General features: G+C 36.3%; 1 protein-coding gene across 3 annotated transcripts in view; it reads left to right on the plus strand.

Annotated features, from left to right (window-relative positions):
- Positions 1–23,157, plus strand: part of CERKL (CERK like autophagy regulator) — a 58,609-nt gene that overhangs the window by 12,157 nt on the left and 23,295 nt on the right. For all 3 annotated transcript variants that reach the window (XM_074593659.1, XM_074593660.1, XM_074593662.1), the window contains 2 exons: positions 13,241–13,483; positions 21,240–21,371. In XM_074593659.1, the coding sequence (XP_074449760.1) occupies positions 13,241–13,483; positions 21,240–21,371 (375 nt within the window). The remainder of the gene's footprint in view (positions 1–13,240; positions 13,484–21,239; positions 21,372–23,157) is intronic.

The following is a 23,157-nucleotide window of genomic DNA, read 5'->3' on the forward strand; positions in this document are numbered from 1 at the left end:
CAGGTGGTGTTTTTGAAATTTCGTCCCTAGGTCTCACTTGTTTTATGGAAACCATTTGTGGAAAGTACACACAGAAATTCAGTACTAAACTTGCAATGTAATTTGTACATATATGCTTGTTTGTCTTCGTTAAAGTGGCTACTGCTTTTTACATTTGCAAGTTTAACATTTTAGCAATATTAGTTTATATGCAGGAGCAGACTAATAAAATGAACTTACAGTAAAAAGGAAGCTGTTCTTAAATATGTTTCTGTTTGTTTTGTTTCCAGTGTTTGTTTTCTTTGTCTAATTCATGGAGCGAAGGCTGAAAAGTTCACAATGCCTTTGGTATATTAACAATGTGGTCTGGAAGGAGTATGGAAGAGGAAAAAATGGCATGGGATAAACATGAAAAAGCAGAAATGCTAATTTTTTTTGTTGTTTGGGGAATGTTAAAATAGGAGTGGAAAAGCATTTAGAGACTGTCAGTTATGTCCTACAGCACAGCTTCAGAGACGTGACCATTTTGCAGATTTAACTGGGTAATTGGACAGTGAGTCCAAAAGTTGATATAATTAACCTTAGTATAATGTATTGATCTCTTATCTGAATGCCATCAGCTTGGGATCAAGATCAGGAGCTGTAGCTAGACCATTCCTAACCTATATTCCTAACCTGGGGCCCCTAACATTGCAAGGACACGGACCTGTTGGAGTGGGTCCAGAGGAGGGCCACAAAGATGATCAGAGGGGTGGAGCACGTCTCCTATGAGGACAGGCTGAGAGAGTTGGGGTTGTTCCGCCTGGAGAAGGCAAGGTTCTGAGGAGACCTTATAGCAGCCTTCCAGTACCTAAAAGGGTCCTACAGGAAAGCTGGGGAGGGACTCTTTATCAGGGAGTGTAGTGATAGGACAAGGGATAATGGTTTCAAACTGAAAGAGGGGAGATTTGGATTAGACATTAGGAAGAAATTCTTTACTGTGAGGGTGGTGAGACACTGGAACAGGTTGCCCAGGGAAGCTGTGGATGCCCCATCCCTGGAGGTGTTCGAGGCCAGGCTGGATGGGGCTTTGAGCAGCCTGGTCTAGTGGGAGGTGTCCCTGCCCAGGGCAGGGGGTTGGAACTGGATGATCTTTAAGGTCCCTTCCAACTCTAACCAGTCTATAGTTCTATGATTCTATATGATCATAGGTTTATTATGTGGAAAATGTCATCTGTCACTTAAACAGTTGTTATGTTCTAATGACCCTTAACATAATAATCCTAAATGGAGACTAAACCAGATGTTTGTATGCTCTATAAACCAAAGGTTGTTTAACCACATCTTGAATAGTGCGTGCAGTTCTGGTGTTCTCAACAAAGATGATGTGGGACTAGAGAAGGTTCAGGGGGTGACAATGATTAACGGTCGGGAATGGCACTTGGATGAGAGTGACAGACTAGGCTGGCACTCTTTGGTCTGAAAGGGAGGCAGTTGAGATGGGGCCTGGAGAGAGTAGATGGCAATGGCTTTCCATCTTCCAGCGTAAGAAATACGACGCATCTAATAAGGCTAACAAGAACCAGGCTCAAAACTAAAGGAATAATCACACAGCAAGTAAGAGAACTGCAGAACTTACTGCCAAGGGATATTGTTAATGCTAAAAGATTTTGTGGATTCAGCTGGAGAAGCAAGGCCTCATTTGAGTGCTGTTAAATGTGTAGAAACTGCAGTCAGTTCAGGGTGTCCCAAATGAAAACAGGTGGGGAGGGGAAAAGTATTAGTGGAAAATAGAATAAATGCTTGCTTTATTCCTTCTCTTCTCTTAGCATCTGCTTATGGCTATGGTTTGACATAAGATACTGGGACAGATGGACTTTTGCTCTGATCTGGTATTGCTGGTCTTACGTACCAGAAACCTGTTAGATTATATTTAAATTATATTTTACGTAAAAGCACACATGCACACTAGTCTGTAACTCCATCTGTATTTGCACTACTAAGCAAGCTTTCTTGGTAGAATTTGAACTTCAGTTTGCCTAACCTTCTATTTAAAAGGTACATATTTTTGTTGGTGGATTGATATAGTTTAAAGAATGTGTGTTCTTTGACAAAATATCGAGGTTAATTTTATTACATGTTTTTAAGAATTACAATACAGTAGCAGACTGTATGTGAAACCGGCATTTCTTAACCATTAGTGCCTTGAAAATATGGTTTATATGTATGTTTATAATTACTATAGTGTTGGGGTTTTTTATTTTTATTGTGGAGAAGGGAAGTTAAATTCCAAATACAATAGCTAAACTTGTATATGATATAAGTCTGAAACCATTACAAACCATTCCAGAGGAGTAATTAGTTTCATCAACCTCAAGGTAGGAAAAAGTGCAACTTTAATATGCTTAGCTGGTATTTCCATACATCTTTTTTGGAAGATTTCTGATATTCAGAGGGTGGAAGATGACTCTCGATGTAAAACACCCATTTGTTATGTCAACAGCTTAAAGATGTGTGCCAAGGTTGTCTATTGTAATTAATTCTTGAACACAGGTGGTGATAATTTTCTTGCACTGTTTCACTTTAAGGCTGTCAAAGATTATTGTCTGATTTGTAATGTGCGGCCGGATATGTGTAGAAACTCAGATGTGTTAAATTTACTTTTAAATGAGTGAGGTAAGTTTAATATTGCGATAGAGGAAAATTTGGATAGAATGGTAACAATAACGTGCACACTCTGCAAGCGCCTGCTGGAGACAGTCTGAAGATGCATCTCTGTTAGTTGGTGTATGGGTGCTTGGAATATGAAGCTCTCTGATACTGCAATCATATGCAGGATCTTTATGCTGTGAGTAAAATTCTTAGGATCTGCAAGTAAGAATCTTACATCAACCTTATAGTGGCAACCCCTGTACGTATGTGTCCATTTGGTGTAATGCTATCATTTAAAAGTTTGGAATAGTAAAAATTCATATGTATTATGAGACGTTTGAGTTGTGTCTTTCTGATCTGACGCATGTTTCTCCAAGAGTGAAAACTCATCTGAAACTGGTTTTTTTGATATGTCAATCAGTTAGTCTTTCTCTTTGATTTTTGTACTACTTAGTACTAGGATTAGGAATAGACTGCAATTAGCTACAGTTATCATACTGGAGTTAAGAGGAATAGATGAGGAGATGTCAAGGAATTTGCTTAAAATAGATAGGAGACTGCTGGTGCATGCAAGGATGAAAGTCATCATGGAAAATTTAAAGGTGGTGGTTTTTGTTGCTGTTTTTTTGTCTAGGGACTCTGTTTTGAAGCAGTTGATGTGCCTGTCAGGAAATAAGTAGGTTTCTGTAACATAGTATACTAATGTAGTTTGATGTAATAGTGGAAGTTATTTCTATGCTGATAGTTAATTTTGAATTTCATGGTACTCGATGCTAAAATTTTATTCACAAAGAGTTTAATAGATTCTGCACGTTCTTTAAAATGCATTAATATATTCTACTTTATGCACTGGTTATTACACAAATCAAAACCGAGATGGAGATCTTTTGATTTTTTGAGAATCTCATGAAAATTTCAAATAATGGATTTTAAATGACTCATTACCATTTATTCTTATAATTCCTGAACTGGGTAACAACATAAAACATTAAAATAACTCAAATTACGGGCTTTACCTGAAAATTTTTGAGTGTATTTTGATTTCCAAAATAGCATTATATGTCATTTTCTTACAGTCTAATCAGATATTCCCCAGAATTATTTTTTTTTCTGGAAAACATTTTGTAGAGCTGTTGGTACGCTTTGCCAGTGTCTTAGGTACGTGGTTCGAAATTTAAATTAGGTTAAAGACATTTGTTATTTGCAATTTTTAGTTTTATTTCGACATAAGTGTATTGCAGTGTGTATTCAACAGTTCTGCTGCTATATGAAGTAAGCATATCCTTAGCTTGCTGCGCAGATACACGGGCACAGGTGGACATCTTGGTAGTATGCACCATGCAGTGAAACACATGGCGCTACACAACATGGGGCAAAGAGCACGCAGTTTGAATTAGAAGTCATTTTATGGATACCTTGTAAATTTGTGCTTGTTCATATATGGGCTGTAATTTCTAAAAAGGTGTACATGTTTTGATATTGAACATTTCTGATACATGCATCACTCTAATGTAGCTGTCCTTGCTTTGTGAAGAGAGGCAGTATTGTATGAGCCTGTTTATGTCAATATTTTAATAATTTATCTTTATAACTGCTTTTGTCTATATTTATAGTAACATTGGCACCCTGTGTACAGAAGATACGATCAGTGCTGAAAGGAAACTTGCATCCATCTGGAAGCAATAAACTTTTCTAAAAGACTGCACAGTGTTACTTAATCCTGTGATTTCTTACTGTGAGTGAAATTAAGGTTGGGTTCAGTTGTGTCACATCATATTGGTATCAAATCTTCTGTGAGAGCTTTGTCATTGTGTTAAGCTACAAACAAAATATAAAAATTGATGAAAATCTGAGAATGTAATTTCCTCAGTCACAGGATTATGCATCACTGCAAATGTAGTCAATTCCATATAATAACAATAATTGTAATACCAGAAAGCTTTTTGTAAGCTTTCTCTTTATATGAAGGGCTAATTTGTATACTGCACCATTGAGTAAGTATACCTTAAATTTTGCGTTGTATTCTAAGCCATTTTTGTACTATACATATATCATGTATAAAGTATATTTTTAATGGGCCAAAATATTTTACAAAGTTAGAGAAATACGAACAGCTCCGTTAAGAGGAAGGGGGGAAAAAACCCCATGTATATTTCAAAGATCATCTAACAAAATTCTGTGAGGTTTCTTGTTGCGTTTCTTTTAAGTCTGTTAGAAGTGTGGCATACGTGAACAAAATAGGATTCATTCATCCCTGCAGGCTAAGTGGTGTAGTTTACATTCTTCCTTTTCCTATGTGGCAACTGAGCTGAAGAGTGCTGGGGTGAGGGAAGGGTTTTATGCTTGTCAGAGGATTCTGGTGGTGCTGTTGCCGTCTTCTACCCTTGGGCTAGTGTAGACGGTGCAGACAGATTGATACAAAGGAGGGCTGAGTGTATGAAGAAAGCTCCTGAAAAAATAGACCAAAGATCAATGAGGATGAAGCCAAACACGTAGCTGTTAATCAATGAGAAATTTATGGATGAGCTTATCTAACAGCTGATAGCTATGCTTCAATACCTAAAAGCATGAGTTGCTAATATACATGAATTAGCAATAGCTTCAGGAAGGAAATTGTCCTTTGTTTAGAATGGGATGTGTCTGTTCTTTTTTCCGGAAGAAAATGTTGGCTTGAAAATCTTTTCCAGAAAAGACCAAAATTCAGATATTTGAGGCATGTAGAGTTCTCTGAAACACTGATGTTTAGCACTATGGGTGGTTTGTAAATTTGTATTTGAGGCTGAAGCAAATCTTGTGCTGGGAGGAGTCCAAGTAGAACTAATTATTAACTTGTAGTTAATAGAAGTCACTGATGTCACATGGCCATAAGAGGCTATTTTGATTCCCTCTCATTTTCTGAAATGACAGAAGTAATTGCCATGATTATGACATATGTTAGTAGGTACAAAACAGCATGTATGCATGAGATTTTTTTCAAATGAATGTAAAATTAGGCTCATGTTTCCTCTTTGGAGATTCTCTAGTATCTTTCAGCTCTGCAAGCCCCATTGTACTGAATCATGTAAGCTATTAGATCCCAGTCTTCTGCTTTATTTCATAAATCTCTCTCTTTTAATGAATTCCATTATATTATGGTCGTATTGTTGGTCTATATGAGACTAGTCATTTAATCTGATGCTTGTGCTTGCAGCGGTTTTACACAATGATGGAAATCATTGATGTTAGTTACCGTGTTGTTACTCCGAAATCTGTTACGTAACTCCTTTAACTTATTACATTAAAAGCCCCAAAGTTTCAGGCACTTCATAAAAGGTTTGCTGCTACTTTTCCAATCATATTATGAAATTAGGCAGTGTGTGGGCCATACTCTTCACATAAAATGTAGCTTTCTGTAGTACGTTTATTTTCAGTGACCTCTTTCTTGGTGTGGTGTTAATGAGGAAATTTAAGTATTTAAAACCACAGTCTTTGCTGCGTGCATCCTCTCAAATGCTTCAGGTTCAGAATCACTCGGTGTCTGCCTTGCTTCCTTTCAGCTAGTGGTGGTGTTCTGCACAGCATTATTCCCAGTAGATCTTTTTAGGGCGGATATTTTTCATTTCATCACCTCCCTCAAATTCTTTGTTGGGGAAGGAAGGGGAAACGCTTCCTTAAGGTGACACTTCTTGTGTGGAACAGCATTAGGCCTCGTGCTAAGCTTTAATCACACTTATCTATGGAGGTATTTATTCAAGAAGCTATTGGGCTTCTTTTCAAACTACCAAGTTGGGTATGTTTTTTGGACAAAGTTCTGCCATTAGCCTGTAATTAATAAGCAAGGTACTTCACTGCTCTAAACCAGAGATGGATCAAGACATTAATGAAAGCTTGATGGATAGATGTCTAATGAGCCTCATTACAAGATGGTGGTCCTGTCCATGGCCTGCTGGGACATCACGGAGACCCAGGATGCTGGGTCCAGGTGTCACTCTTGAGATCTGGTGGCGCTCAGAGGGGAAGTCCCCAGGTCCGTCTCTGCTCCAGGGGGAGTCAGCTCCAGGAAAGATAACCTCTGAACTGTACTAAACTCTGCCCTTATGCTATGGGATTAATTGAACTGTTCCCGTGTTTGCTCTGCCAGTTGCCAGCATCATCTTTCATTTTGATTCAGCCAGAACTGGGCAGTTTAGCTGCCGTAGTTTTTTGTCAGAAATTTGCCTGTTGCCATCTTTTAAAGGTGGTGTGAACCTTACCCAAATTTAAAGTCCTTGAGCATGATCCAACTCAGGACTTCAAGGACTTACACCAAATGTCTCCTGAAGCTGCTCTTCCTGCAGTTGCTGTGATGATACGATGCTGGGCACAGAGGCATGTATCTGCAACAGCCCTCTAGGTTTGATAAGGATGTTCAGAAGTATGAGGTTTAGTCCTTAAAAGATGTGATGGAGAACATTGGAATCAGCTGCTCAAGGGGTCTTGGGGGAAAGCAGAGGTTGAAACATGGAGAGAGACAAGACGGGCGGATGAAAGGTAGGAGGCTGCCGGTTTAGATGTGTTTACTCATGCTATGAATATAGTAAAATTGCCAAGAAATACTCTGAGCAAAGAATGAAAGAACTTTTCACTTTCTGGAGAATGCATTGAAACTTGCACAAGACCATCAAAGCCAGTTTTATATTGTTGTCTTTATCACATTTTGTCTTTTTTTAATTATTTGTAAGAACTACTGGACAGAGAAATAAAATAATGTAATTTATGTTATCTTGTAAAAGCCTTTATCCCATGATCTCAGATTTGCATAGGGAAGTTACTGGGGTTTTTTGTTTGTTGGTTGGTTTTTTTTGATCTGAGTTTGAAAAATTGGATCCTGAAGTACATATTTGTTCAAGAATACTATTTATTTTTTTTAATATATCAATTATTCTTCATAATAATATTATTTTTAGAGATAGCATGATACTACTTGAAATAAGATGATTTCTTTGAGCTGGAGTAGTGAATAATGCTTTTTCCTGCTGTATTAAAATAGTGTGTAACTTCCTCTCCAGCAAAACTACCTTAATGTGCTGTTATAGGTTTATAAAGCAGAGTTTTATTCTGAGACTTACAATTTTTTTAGTTGATAAGATGTAAATAGAGCTCTAAAAAATTAAGAGAAAACGTTGTGCATCTTTCCCAGTTCTTGCTGACTCTTGTTGATTCTATGATCTGTGTGTGTGATCTTTGGGGAGTTAGCAATTGGAAGTGAAAATGCACAGCAGATTGGCTCCAACCATGTTGGCTTCCTGCTGGTGAAAGGAGACAGTCCCAGTCCTTCCTTCTGCCCTGTTGTGTATTTTCTTGTTGCTTTGAAGCACCTCTGGTTTTGTAGGACTTGTGTTGAACTGATCATATTAAACAACTTGTCAGAAGACCATGGCAGCACAAAAGCTAAAAATAGAGTGGACAATCTGTGTTACTTTAGGGAGTTGAATTGACTCAGCTTGGTTTTGCCCAGTGCCAGACATAAGGAAAAGGGCTGGACTACACAGTTGTATCAGTGAGGGAGGGTAGGTGCCTGTGTTGGAAGAGGGATTAGCGACAAGGTATTGCATTGGCTTGTCAAAATACATCCCTTCACCCTCACATTCTTGAGAGACAGAGGATGAAAATCGGTTGTATTCCTGACAGATGTTTTTAAGCTCAATTTTCTGCCCCGAAGGACTACAGCTGTTGCTGCAAGTGAATAGCTGCCATTAAAAGATGAAGTTAGTAGTTACACCTGCTTTTACTCTCCAGCTCTGGAGGAACAGAGATGCATCTCTTCAGTACTTTGTAGTACTTCTGAACTCCTTGATGCTCCTGAGGTCATTATACACAGTCTGAGAAACGTTTTTTTAGATTAGGGCCTTGGTTGTGTTATGCTTCTCTTACAACATCATTTGAAAGGACTAGAGTAGCATAAAGTAATCTTCAAAGAAAACACAGCCCCTCCCCAACCTGGCCCTTGCTGTCCCTTCGTCTCCTCAGCTTACCGTTTGATACCCTTGCCAAGCAGAAAGTGCAATTTTGCTTTCTCTGCTTGCGGAAGAGAGTAAGAGGTGTAGCGTCAAATTTTGCCAAAGTGTTGCATGACCTGTCTTTTTGAAATAAAAAAAAAAAAACAACCTTGAAAACTCAGATGTTCTGAAAATAGCTTTTCTGTCTCATGTTTGGTATTTAAATTAATGTTAAATAGCCTGACGAGCTATACAGTGATTCTCAGCTCTTCTGGCAACAACGATCATAGGCGCTCCTTTATATTTCTCATTGTCAGTCCTTAATCAAAGTTGTAACTGAAAACTGTAGAGGTTTTATGAATCAGTTGCATGCTACTTACTGTGCTTTGCAGACTACAGGAAGAAAAAAATGGGCTTAACAGTTCCTAGTTTATATGCGTTAGGCATTATCATATTAATTTGAAATATTCCTAAGCCTAAATTTGTAGATACATTGTCAAAATTAGTTTCATTTTTTATTCTATTTATTTCCTTTTTCGTTCTGTATTAATGCAGTTATATCCTTATTATATTATTATGTAGCTATATATATAATGCAGATGTATATTGCATATCCTGAATGGCTATTCTGAAAATAGTGTTTATACAGTGTAGGATGATCTGTAATCAGTTCTATAATAACTACCGTTGATCACTGTCTTTTCTTTGGTATAGTCTTGATAATTTTTATTTCTAAGTATTTCTATTATGTTACACTGCACTCAGTTATAGCAACCAACTATTAATGAAGTAAATGTTGAGAGTGTAATGGGACAGAGAGCCTAAAATGCGTAAGAGATTTATCTATTAAATGTAGTTAAGTGGGGCTAGGTGTCTTGCCAAAGGTCATAGGAAGAATTTATGACCAGGGGAGTATAACACATTTTCCTTCCTGTCCAATACTCGTACTTGAATTACACAGTCACATTTCATGTGTATTTTCTACTGTTTTCCAGATATTTGTTACGGAAATTAAGTCATCAAGTACCACTTCTAGATGTTGGGCCTCTGTGGTAGAAAAACAGTCCAATAAGTGTTTTATTCTTGAAGTGTTGGTGTTTATATTTTAATAACACCCTTCTCTTTCCAAACTGTTCTATTTTTCAGTAGTACTGCTTTCTTCTTTGTGTATGTTTTCATCAATTTTGCTGTAAACATGTGTAAAAATCTATTTGTTTAAAGCCTAGTTTAACACCCTTAACTAATTAAAATTTGGGTTGCTATTTATAATTAAACTGTATTTGAGCGTATTAGACCCTCACCCTTTGATTTAGCTCAGTGTGGTGTATTTAAACATAATTTTTTATTAAATAAGAGATTAGACTACCATAAATAGGAAAAATGTCAGGTAGCCTCATTGCTTGAAATCAGTGAGAGGATAAATAGGGGCATAAAACTTCTTAGAAATTCATATATCCAGGCAGGGTTTTTTTTTTTTCAAGCTGTATTTGGAAAAAAAAAAAAAAGCGGACATGTGCAGAAACTGTGAGTACAATTAGCGTCAAGCAGATAAATCCAACTCTAATCCTGTTTACGCTCTACATCAGACAGATGTGCTGAGATTGATTTAGACAAGCCCTTGGCTTACAGCAATTTTTTTTTTAAGTGCCATATATTCTGGTTTTGTTAGATCTTTGTTAAATGTTAAGTGCTGTTAGTTTTATTCTTCGGAACGCCTGCAACCTACTTTATACAGGTTCCCTCTCTGCTCTTGTGATGACAGAGCAGCCTGGTAGAAGAGATTATCTTTATTCCTTGTAATTAAATTGACTTTTTTTTTTCAGAAGATACAACAATGGGAAGCGGGTACTGAATTAAATAAATAGCATGATATCTAATAGATGTATACTTAAATCTCTTGCAAGAACAGATGGTACCCAATATCTTTCTAAGTAATGTGAGAGGATAGTTAATGTCCTGAAACAGCTAGCAATAACCAATGTGATACTAACGAATCATAGGGTTTTGGAAGTTTAAAAAAGTGTCTAACCAAATAAATAGTTTATTTTTAAAATAAACTTGGTTGTTACCACATACTAGAAATATTTTATAAATGTAGCTCACGATTAAATTTTCTTTATTTGAATTGTTTTATAAAATTTTGCTGTATTTGTGATGATCTTATTTTCAGTAAAAACAGATAATGAAAATTATAGAATGTGCTGAGGGACTTTTATGCAAATTTCTTTTCAACTTTAGTAAAAATTGGCTGTCCTAATCCTACTAGCTAGTTAATATTTGCTCTACAATTTAAAACTCGAGGCTGATGCTTTTGTACGATTCAGTATTCCTACAGTTTATGTGTTTCTCCAAGCTGTATCTGGAAATGTATTCCAGTAGAACAACGAGAGTCAAGTACTACTTTTGAAAGTGTAGTGCCGCCTAGTAAGAATATGTTATTTTAAATGTCCAAAGTTTTGACGTGCATCTGAGCAACACAAGAATTTGACAAATACAGAGTAAGGGGAAGGTGTAAAAGCAAATAAGAGTCTGGCTGAAATAGTAGCTTGAAAAGAATAGACAAGACCTGGCTTATGAGTAAATGTCATTCTATGAAAGCTAGTGGGGGAATATAAAGTATTTTAACAGGCCTTCATTTTACTTGATTTGTGCAGGATAAATAGGCTAATGTTTGGCATTTATTTGTGATGCGTATGCATAACATGATCATTTACCCCAAAAAAAGAGTAATACAAAGTATGAAAAAAAAAAAATATCAAGATCTCTGATTTGGTAATGTTGGTATTAAGGTTACTTGTACAGTGTCCACTCTCCCTTTGAGTCTATGCAAAATCATAGTTCAAATGGAATCATGCAAATTTTTTTCCCCTCAGTCCCCCAATTTCTTTCAATATATATTGTAGAAAATACTTTTATAGCAATGATTACAGTACTTTAAGCTTTGTTTTGTTTTCTGTTGTTTGGTGAGTTTCCTCCTGTTTATTTGCTGCATACTTCTGAAAAGCTGCGCTACAGACAATTTCCCGTGTACTATCTCAGTGCACACACACATTTACTTGTCACAGTATTCCTGATAAGGATGGAATGATTTTAGTCCAATTTTACACCTTAGTAGCTGACATATGGAGAAATCAAGATGGTAAAATGTAACAAGTTGGAAAAATATGTAGGAAGTATAAGGTCATCTGCGGTAGGTTATTTGGTATGGAATAGGAAAAATTGGGTTGTTTGAGAATTGTCAGGAGAGGTAATACTGACTTAAGCTTTAGCTGTGTTAGGATTGCTGCGGTGCAACAATCTTCCAGGATTTCTGGATAGAAAGATGATTGCTGCATAGTCTGGTTCAAGAAATAATGTTGAGAAATGCCGGCATCCGTTACAAGAATTGATGCAGGCTTCTTTTTCTCTGCTCAGGAAAGTTAGGACTCTCTGAAGCCCCCAGCTTCATGTCGTGTAATGAAATAGGCGACACGTGATTTTGCAGCCTCACACTTGCAGTGCTGTCCATCTTCTCCAGGAAGACAGTTAAAAGAGTCTTTTTCAGCTTCTCCCAGGCACTTCAGTTCAGCATGCAGCAAATAGTCATCAAACAGAATCTGTTATGGCTTTTGCTATTGAGAAACCACTTGACTGAGCTGTTGCGAGATTTGGAAAAGGTTTCTGGTTTGTAGTGTTTCTTGCCTTGGGCTGCAGAGGGACCTTTATAGGTCTAGCATATCGGAACGGCTGTAATTACAAAGAAAGCAGGAAAGCTTTTCTTTTCATGTCCAGAGTATCTGACCCCTACAGCAATGGTGACATTTTTCATTCAATCTGTGTATCTGACTTTGTTTTTGAGGAATCAGGTGTTTTATGGCTCAAGAGAGCAGAAGGAAGGGAAGCCTGTATCACAGTGGTTCACTTGGTCCATCTCCAAAAGGCATCTGGAACTAGTGTCACTGAAGCGGTAGTGTCTGCAGCCACGGTGTCCCTGTGCACGACAGCCCCGAGATAAGAAAACCTTCACTTAGTGTTCCAGCCTAGCGCAGATCTCCCCTGGGCTGAGGGTCTTGAACTGTCAAAAGAACTTTTGAAACTGTTTTTCTTGAAACTGTTTTTCTTTTACTTGTCTTCTAAAGTAAATTTGTAACTCGAAAATGAAAGCTAAGATGGGTGACACGCTTTTTGCTTATTTTTCTATTTTTGCTTAACTGTTTTCTGATATGTCTCCAGTCTAAACTCAAAAGGCAGAAGTCGTATCAAATGAGAAAATAAATTGAGCATATAGTCAGCTTGGGTCATAGCACCCTTTCTGATCGATGATTGAGGAGAATACAATGAAGAATTTGCTCTTTGAATGCAAATGCAAAAAATAAAAAGTGGTTCATTGTTCTTAGTCTGCAATTTTATTCATTTTTTTCAATATCAGAAAAGGGATTAAATAACCTCTTTGAATTCATGTTATTTGTATAGCTGGATACCTAACCTAAATAACAGAAAGTTGGTAAAATGTAAGACCAGTGATTGAGCCAAATTATATGCAATAAGTTTCAATACAGGCATGAGCAGATGCAACAAGTGAAGCTAGAGATGAAGCGGTAACGGTATTTTTTTTTTCTTTTTAGATATTACTCCTAATCATATCAATAATGCTTCTTTTTCTTTTCTTTTTTTTCTTTTTTTTTTCCCCACAGGTGATTCCAGTACGGTTTTACAGGCTCAAGAGGAGATTATTGAAATGAAAGATGTATTTTCAGTAAAACTGAAACGTCGTCGTTTTGCAGGGCAGAAAAATGGTGGTACTTTGTTGGGTATCACAATTTTTAAATGCTTGAATAAAGAAGGGAATAAACTAACAGACTGTGCTGTCCATTTAAATAACTTAAGTGAAGATCATTGTCAATCGTGGTTTAGACATCTAAAGGAAATTTTGAATGGTAAGTACTTAATTGGGGTTGATGTCATTATTATTTCAGACTTGTTTCTATTGGCAATACATAAAGTTGAGTGATGCCTAGAAAAATATTTTGCCTGTGGAAATTAAGACACACAGATATGAATGTTATTGCTGGTGAATGCTTACTACTGAAGTTTTACACGGTGAAGTGTAAAATTTAGGAAAGTGACAATAATTGACTAATGCATCTGTAAAAATTAAATTGATGCTATTTTTTGGAAGTGTTTTGGAAGCTGCTGAAAATAAGTGGCTTACTATATTCCGACAGAAGAGTCTTTTGGGAATTCAGTTTCTTAAAGAAATAAAACACATTGTTGATGTTTTCACATGGAATTGCAGCACATCTAATGGGACTACAGATACTGCAGTCCTGGGCACACTTCAGGGACTTCCCAGTGACTGTTTAGGAGCTCCCACTTGAGACCTGCAGATTCTTTAAGAGACTTATGGGAGAGGCTTTCCTCTTCTGCTTAAATTCACAGGTGGAACTCCTCTTAAGTTTCTGTAGGACTCTTATTGTATGATTTTATACAAAATGTATTGACACTAGCTAGTGATGAGAGGCTACTCTTAATTTTAAAAATACTGTTCTGTGTTTGCCTGGGCTGATGCCAGTTTCAGGATGCTTTGTTTAACCCATGATAGTTGCATTTTTTTTCATGGAAGCTGTATTAAATTTAAGAAAAAAATATTCACCATTTAGGGAAAAAACTCAAAACACCAAAGACTTTCACTGTAATTTAATACTATCAATGTTGGAAAGACACAGAATATAGCATACTTTTGATTTAAAAAAACCCCAAAACAATAAAAAACCCACAAACCAAACTCTCTGATTTAGCTCCAAAATATGTCTCTGCTTACAGACTATAGTAAACGAGTTTGTTTATTACAGAAGAAAAACAATCCATCTTGCAATAGCTGAGTTGTTGATGCTGAGCCAGATTACAGAATTCAAATCTTACACATCTGTAGTGTTTGTAATAACACTTTCAATAATGATTTATAGTTTACTTCTACTAAAGTGACTACTATCTGTGTCAAAAGCAGATATTAGAGAATGTAAAATAATATGAGTTATTAACGGTGCATTCTTACATTTTTTGCTTACAATATGCTTTGGATTTTACAAATAAAAGTGTATTAAAAAGTGCCTTCCCTTGCCCCTTTTTGAAAGGCTTTATCACGAAATATCCAAATCTGCAGAAGTGCCAAGATTCTTGCAGATCTCCAGCTACCCATAAAGGCAAGGACATTTGCATAAGGAGCAAATGTCTGTTTTGTTCCCAGATTACCCTCCATCCATCAGGAGCAGTGACACCATATGTTCACAGAAAAAAAGCTGCAGTGTCTCCTGCTCAGGTTGTCTTGACTTGGAGGTGCAGCCTCTGTTTTATAGCTTTGTAATTGGAAGCCACCTGAACCTGAAAAAAGCATTCTGTGCAATGTTGTTGCTGTTTCTAGTTCTTCCTTTGGCTTCAGTTTTTCTCCAGAAGCTCAAACCTTGCACAGATTTTTCTTGATCTCTAATCCATACATTTTTCTCCTTTCCTTTTAGTTCAGGAACAATCAGGACTAAGAAGGGGGGAAAAAAAACCCCAAACACAAGCCCCAGAATATAATTTACTAATGTGTTTATTGTTTTAAGTTCTGTAATTACAGTAGAAGTTTTTACACTGTTACGTTTTGAAGACTCAGTGGATATTCAAACTGCCTTTCTATCCAGAAAAGCAGCAAAAAAACCAGCAGCATTTTTGCATTTAGTGTGGCAGAGACACATTATCAGTAATTTAAACAGTGACGGTATAGTGATGGTATAATTCAGAAACAAAAGTCCTGTTATTTAGAACGTACCAAACATTGGCAGGAAGTTCCCAGTGGGATCCAAGTCTGGGCTAAAAGTATAAAATGCAGATAAGTTCTGTTGATTCCTCACTAACTGAAATCTCAAAAGGCACATTGGTATATCTCTGCTCAGTGATGAATTTTCAGTGGTTTTGCTTCTGACATCTTTGTTAATGAACTCAGATTGGCTCCTTTTTGGTTTCCTTATGAACTGCAGGATAAAGTTAAAATTTCATCCTTCTAAAATGATCACAATTTAAGTGTACATATCTTTTTCAGATCTATCTGATCACAAAGTAAATTTTCATTAATTGCTGCATTATTTACTTTAAGGTTTTTTATTACTTCTAGGCTGGAGCAAATGAAAAGCTGGTGATTTACCGAAGTAGAGTGTATATATGTTTGGGTATGGCTGTCAGTAAACATGTACTTTCATTTGTCAGAGTGGCTAAATATTATGGAAAGGTGTGTCTCTTTTCAAAAGAAATGCCATTTCTATTTGTTTACCTTACTCTGACAGGTTTTTAGGTTTTTATGCATATGTAGTAATTTGAGGAACAACAAAAGCAAGTTTATCAGTGATGACATGAGCTAGAGTTTTATCTGGAGATTTGCTCTAGTGAAGATTTCACTTTTTTTCTGAAACACCATGTACACGGTTTCCCTTTCACTGTGCGTCTTGTGTCTGACTTGAATGTTTCCTGCATGGTTTTTCCTGTTCATCCTTGCTCTCTTCATAGTGAGTATCCTCTGTTGCTTTCAATTTCTGCTCAGACTAGCTAGGCTATAATTTTTGATGAAGCCTGTCGTCATACAAGTGAGCACACAGATATAATGTAGTTATTTAGAATGTAGTTACTGTGGCTGCTATTAATGGCTTTTTGTGTGTGTGTGAGAGAGGGTAACAAAACACGTGTACTACCAGCTTCCCACTTTTAAATAAGTTCTTATTTTCTGCATAACGTTTCTGCTGCTCATGTGCATGCCAGCTAGATATGAAGAGCCTGCTCAATGATACGGTGATCTTCCCATATATTGCATATTCGCTAAACTGATGTAAAATAATCACTGCCGTCTTGAGGCATGCACCTATGGAGCCTTGGTTCTGGACTGGCTGCCGGAAAGCCCCAAATGGCAGCTTAGACACACTGTAGTGTGCTGGTGAGCTCACGTCAGACCTGTTGTACACCTAGCTCTCCGTGATTTTGATTTATATGTTCGCATCCTTTTGTGCTGGACTCACGGGCATGTACAGCGGACATACTCTGTCAGTGGAATTCACTGTTTAATTTAAAATCCTCTGTGCATGCAAATGCTCAGTGTTACTTAAAGAGTTGATAGCCCCAGAAATGGAAGAAAATGCATAATTATCAATGCTTATCCATTTGTTGATTATTATTATTATTATTTTTAGCAAGGTAAGACTTATTTTTTAGTAACAGTTGATTTGAAAAAGTTTTACTTAAAAACTTTGTAAACTATCAGAAGGCAGTAAATATGGTTAAGAATAAATGATAAAGTAGCAAAAAAATGCATAAAGTGCATTTTATTTTTATCTACTACTCTGTAGTATCTCTCAGTGGGATTTGATATGAATGTCTGAAACTTCATGCATGAAGTTTTAATTAAACCATTAATGTTAAACATTAACTTTGGTTAGTTAATATTAACAGTGGTGTCTCTATAGTTACATTAACAAATCTGTCTCATATTATTAGTTTTCCTCATGTATAAAATTCTTACTGCTGTATAAAGTATTTATAAATGTATGCAATAATGACATGATTCCAGGCTCTTAACTTTTGTAACATAAACCCATTTTCATAAAGCTAAGAGCTGAAAGCAGCACAGATGTACGTCTGAGCGTAGCGTCTCTGCTGCCCTATGAGCCTTTGTTTTCAGAACACCCTGATTGACCCACCACCTTTCATGGTTCACTGCTTCACTTGATAGATCAAGTTTAAACTAGTGCATATTAGCACATTTGTTAGTACTAGAGGAACAGTTGGCCTTCCTGCTTTCGGCTGCTGGTTCGTTTCAAATGGAGCAGCCACGGCAAACAATAACAGAATACCAGTTAGGAGAACACCAAAAGGCTGACAGACTGAAATCAGTTGCAGACTGTAGTAAATGAGATTTAATTTTCTTTAAACAACATCTATATGGATTAATCAAAGATGATTATTATTTAAAAATGCTTTTTAAGAAGTTTCACTACATAATTGTGTGAAAGTTTAATTTTTTGACTGTTACTGGATATTGTTATTCATTAAACTCAGTTTTTTGGTGTGTTATAACATGTCCAGCTAATGATAATAATGACAAATAATTTTTGTTGTGATCATTCTTTCATGTCAGTTGGCACTCATTTGGCACGAACAAATCAGTAGTGTACCATATCCCTGCTCAAATGCCTTGTTTGTGATACCTATTGCTATAAATAGTTTACCTCTCTAAAAAATTAAATTGATATTCAAGCAGTCATAAAGAGAATATTCTAACACTTCTATCCTGTGAATTCATTTGATTCTTGAAAATCTCACTAGGATTTATGTATTAACTCTGTTCTAGTTTTCAACAATAACCTAATATATATAATCATAAATACAGTTCCTGGTTTAGAATAATTTTTGGTTAAATAAAATAATTCAACTGTTTTCTTAAAAATCTAGGATTTCCCCCCGCCTCCAGTTGGAAAGTCTGTATTCTTTTGCCTGCTTATGCTTTCTTGTAAAGCTTTATATTGCCAGCTGGGGCTTCGATTTTTACACCTAAAACTCAAAGTTAAGTGAGATACTGATGTTTGCTTTTTTCCCTTCAGTTTTCTGCTCATGGTGGTTTAGCAGTTGTGGTTTATTGTAACTCGCACTGTCTGGGTCACATTTATGACACTTCATCACCTCTCTACAAGCTTTCTACTTTCCTATTCTCCTATTCCTTCCCTTCGCTTCATGTGTTATAAATATATATCCATTTATAAATTTAAAGGTATGTTTTACTTACAAATCAAAGACTCTGTAGTCATTTTTTACAGTTTTGTGGCTCTGGGTGTTGGTGGAGGTCAAGCATTTAGGGGCAGCTGATCACAGGTAGATCTCTCGTAGAGAAGATAAGAAGCATTACAGCACATTTATCAATGTGGCTAAATCTTTTCTCTTTTAAATCAGGAGTCCGTGTTCTTGTCGCCTTCAATTTAATTTCTATTGACACTTTAGGCAAAATTATCAGGCCACAGAAATTAATTTTTTGGTCTTAATATTTTTATGACATCTAAAAGACTGCAACAGTACCAGATAGCAGATTTCCATTAAGTGTTTTGTATAACAATTATTATAATGTCTTTATGATGATGATTTATGTGTTTTAATAGACTTCGGGAACATTTATTCCCTATTTGTGTGGTAATTCCTATGATTAGAAATTACACTACAGTACAGTACTGTTTCTGCTTCCAGAGAATCAAGAATAATTTAGTTGGAATGTACCTCTGGAAATTATCTATTCCAGCTTCCTGCTAGGAACAGGTGAGCTTCTATATGAGATCAGATTGCTAAATTGATAAGTTTCGAAAATCTCTAAGGACGGACATTCCACAGCATCTCTGGGCAGTGTGGTCCATGGCTTAACCGCCCTCATTGTGAAGAGTGTTTTTCTTTATTTCAGATTGGAATATCCCTTGCTGCAACTTGTGTCTGTTGCCTTTTTGTCCTTGCACCTGCAAGAAGTCTGGCTTGGTGGTCTTTGTTACTCCCACAGTAGACGCTTAAGGACAGAACTTTGGTAGATTCTCTTCTCAAGGCTATCCAAAGGCAGCTCCCTCTGCCTCTTGTATGTGGCCTGTTCCAGCCCCTTGTTGTTGTCACAGTCCTCCGTTGGACTTGCTCCCCTTTCTCAGTCTTATGCTGGGGGCCTAAAAGTGGACGCAGTTTTTGAGAGTCAAGCTCAAAAGATGTTGAATACAAGGGCATAGTGATACCCTTTGACCTGCTGATCACCCTCTTGTTGGTGCAACCCAGTAAGCACTTGGCCTTCATGGCATCAGTGGCACAGTGTACTCATGTCCCAACTTCCTGTCCATCAGGAACCTCAGATCTCTCTAAAGAGGTGCTGCATAGTTGGTCAATCCCCAGCCTGCACTTCGAGGGTTGTGCTGGGCCGGGTGCTGGACTTCATGGTTGTCTTTATTGAACATCTTGAGGCTTTTGTCAAACCTTTCTTGTAGCTAATCAAGGTCCTTGTGAATGGCAGCCCTGCCCTGCAGCACATCGGCTGTCCTCACCAAGTTCCCTATTTACTTTTTATCTCCTTTTTATAGGAGATACTTTCAAATATAGGTAGTAAGGCTTATTACTGAAGACATTCGGGATTCATCAGGCTCTAAGATTTCATCGGGATTAATTTGCCATGCAATGACACGGCACTGTGCGTAACATTTTGCCATAAATATAATTAGAAATCTTGTTTTTTATGTATGCTTTCAGGTTATAGTAGCAACCTGATCTCGTAATTTCATTCAGTATCTAAGAAGTCTTCTAAGATTTACTAACACAAACTGGATAAAATGCTAGTTTTCATTTCCATATTCTCTTATGTGTTTAAATAAGTGAAAAAAATAATCGGTGGGACTTTTATACTTGCTATCTTTTGATCTTAAGGAACGCTTTTCCCTTTGATGCTGAAATAATATTTAGCTAGAATTTCTCTGAGGAATTGCTCCTGTTCAGGTGTTGAGGTGAAGTGGGAAGAGCTTCAGAAGGTCCCAGCTGACATTCTGAAGGTACACGTGGCTGTAAAAATTGAAGTAACGCTCTAGATGGGGCAGCTTTCACTCTTGGCTCCTTTTGGAGTTGTGGCCTACTACTAATTTTGTTCTTGAATGTTGAAAGCAGTATACTTGCCAGATATTCTAGCTTTCACTTGGCTAAGACAGTGATAGTGTAACCTGATACTAAAAGAAAACTTAGAATTCATAAATTAATTGAGTACAAAATTGTTCAAATCATTTATCTTAAAAAACTACCAAAGAAACAGCAGTATCGCACACCACCAGTTGCTTTTTGTAGCAAACCAGCCTCGCTGAATCATGGCAATTGTAGGAATTCTAGAAAAGAGAACTTGAAAAGTAATGATGTTATTTGTTTTAGTATGAATTATTTACTATGCAACAAAATGCCATATTCCAAATAATAAAATTACTTCATGGGATGAATGTGCAAGACAAGATACTGCTTGCGTAGCAGTATTTCTCAGTGTTGTTTGCTCAGAACTTGTTACTTTGAAGACCTAAACTTAACTTTTTAAAAAATAAAATGAACAATAATTCTGAGATTTCTGAGTGATATTACCAGTTTTTCTATTTCTTTGTATTTCTTTGGACTTCTTTCAAGATGAGGGAATTTCATTTGCAGTGTTTGATTTGAAATCTCGGAAAACAAAAGTATTGGATTGTAGTATCAGTCTTGTTGGGTGTTATTGTCATACGCCTGCTGGCAGTGTTTCATATTAAGTTCCAAAAAGGATATGTTTTGATGTTTAATTTTTTGTTGTTGTTGTTGCCCAATCTTATAACTTCTCCACATTCACCCTGCTCCTGTATCAGGGTTTAACTAGATTATGACATACACTTTTTTTTTTTCTGGTTCCTACAATGTTTTGGTTAGTGTATGATTAATTTCTACTGTTTATTAGCTGTACACAGAAAAGTAATCAGTAGTATAATTTTAAGATAAATAGCGCACATCCAAGAAATTGAGACATTTTTTAGGCTATAGTTTACTTACCTTTACTTTACCCTGTTAAAGTACTGTAATAATTCTAATATTAAAAATTCATTTAAGCTGTACAAATAGCTGGGCTGTTTGTAATCTTAAATGTTTTGTGTTTTCCTTTAGGCTTTCAAAATAGACCAAAATCCTTAAAAGTGTTTGTTAATCCAAGCAGCCACAAAAGAGAAGCCGCTCATGTTTATTATGAACAAGTCGCACCTCTTTTTAGGCTTGCTGACATCAAAACTGATGTCACAGGTAAGTTGCTTCAAAAGCATAGTTTAATCCTTTGTGAAACAAGTACTTAAGTGCGCAAGATAACTTGAATTTACCGCTAATCTTTATTGGCTTTCCCTGCAAGTAGTGCATTTGAATGATAGTTAATGGAATATAATGTATTTTTATTTAGTAAAAAAAATGTTTTACTAATTCTGTTATTCGTTTAATATTTTTCCCCTCTAGTATCAATACTAGTAATATATTGTTTTTGTATTTTTTAAAGCAAGCATTCTATAAAAAGAAACCAGCATTTAATGTCTGAGAGTCCTGTATATGCTTACTAAGAGTTGTTCCCGCATTCTGACAAACACATGTCCTTATGTTTCTGAGCACATCTATTGGCCTGACATCGTAAGAGGGGCTTATCCGAAGGACACATTATTTCTGGATTCTGACTCAGTTTCAGAGATGACTTGGAAGCCTAAGTGATTAAGTTCTGTGATGACAAGGGCAGTTCTCACGAGGCACAGGGCCACAACTTGGTGTCTGGGGAATGCGAAGGTACAACTTATTAAAGTTGTAGTGATGCTGCCTTCTGCTCAGCAATGGGTTCCTGATAGCCGCTTTGGATTTAAGGCCCCAGTTTGTACCAGAGTTCTGCTTTATGTCCTGAATTTGCCCTTTGACTGTTTCATTTGTTTGACTTTTTATAGGAAAACGAACAAGGAAAACAATGCATTTTCTTAAAGCAGTAACGTATGAATGATCTGGTCATTACTTCTGCCCTCTTCTGTGAAGATACCAAAACTTATCGTGCACCAAATTTGGTCCTAAAACCCACCCAAGTTTACAGAGAAATTATATTAGTATTTCCTGTTCCAAATAATTTCTTATCCATAGTATTACAATTCCCTTTAATACACTGCTGATTCTTGATTTTGCATTTCATATCCATGGGAAGTATAAACTCTGGTGCAAGGTATTTTAACACCAAAAAGTATTTTTCCCTATGTCTGTTGTAATTGTCTTGCAAAATAATCAATTCCAGCTTAAACAAATTATCGGGCAGAGGGCTCATCCTACAGTTGTCACTTAAACTTCTTGTGAAATCATGAGTAGTTCAGGTTGTAGGCCAAAAATCATTCTGAGCAAATCTAATTTAGGCATGAGGATATAATAATGCAATAAGTGTTTGTATATGAGGTTTATCTTGCTAATTTTATTACCTGTATCTATGTATTTTTAAATTATTTAGCCCACGATTTAAAGTAAAATCAATCAAAGATTAAAGATGCATAGGAATAAGTGTGAAAAAGTTTGTCTGTGTTAGAATTCTGCAGTGATAATTTCTGAACTTCCTTTAATTGATAAGGGAATACCAGCAGCTTTATGTAAGTTTTGATTCTCACAGACATATTTTTCACCTGCAAGGCATGGATGATAGTTTAAACAGCTTAATGATAATGCTGTTTTCTTAGAAATTGAATTTAGCCTTGTTTGGTCACAATTTTGTAAAAGAAGGATTTTTTTGTCATGCAAACCTTAGTTAGAGATGACTGACTATGTCATATTGTTAAATTACTTATTACTTTACTTTAAGCATCTATTTAAAGAAAATTACCTTTAAAAAATTTTATTCCGTGCTACTGGTTAGTGTTTCTTTTATCTTTACTGTGAACATAACCTTGTTTGTTAGACTCTGTTAAAGGCAGCATTATTATTAACATGTGTAAGATTACGGTTTTAGCTGTGTAATGTCACCTGGAATCCTAAAGCTGAACTAATAAGCAAATCTGTATCGTAGTTTTTTAGATTAATTAATAGA

The sequence above is a fragment of the Larus michahellis genome, chromosome 7 (assembly GCF_964199755.1).
Source record: "Larus michahellis chromosome 7, bLarMic1.1, whole genome shotgun sequence".
In the NCBI taxonomy this organism is placed as follows: Eukaryota; Metazoa; Chordata; class Aves; order Charadriiformes; family Laridae; genus Larus; species Larus michahellis.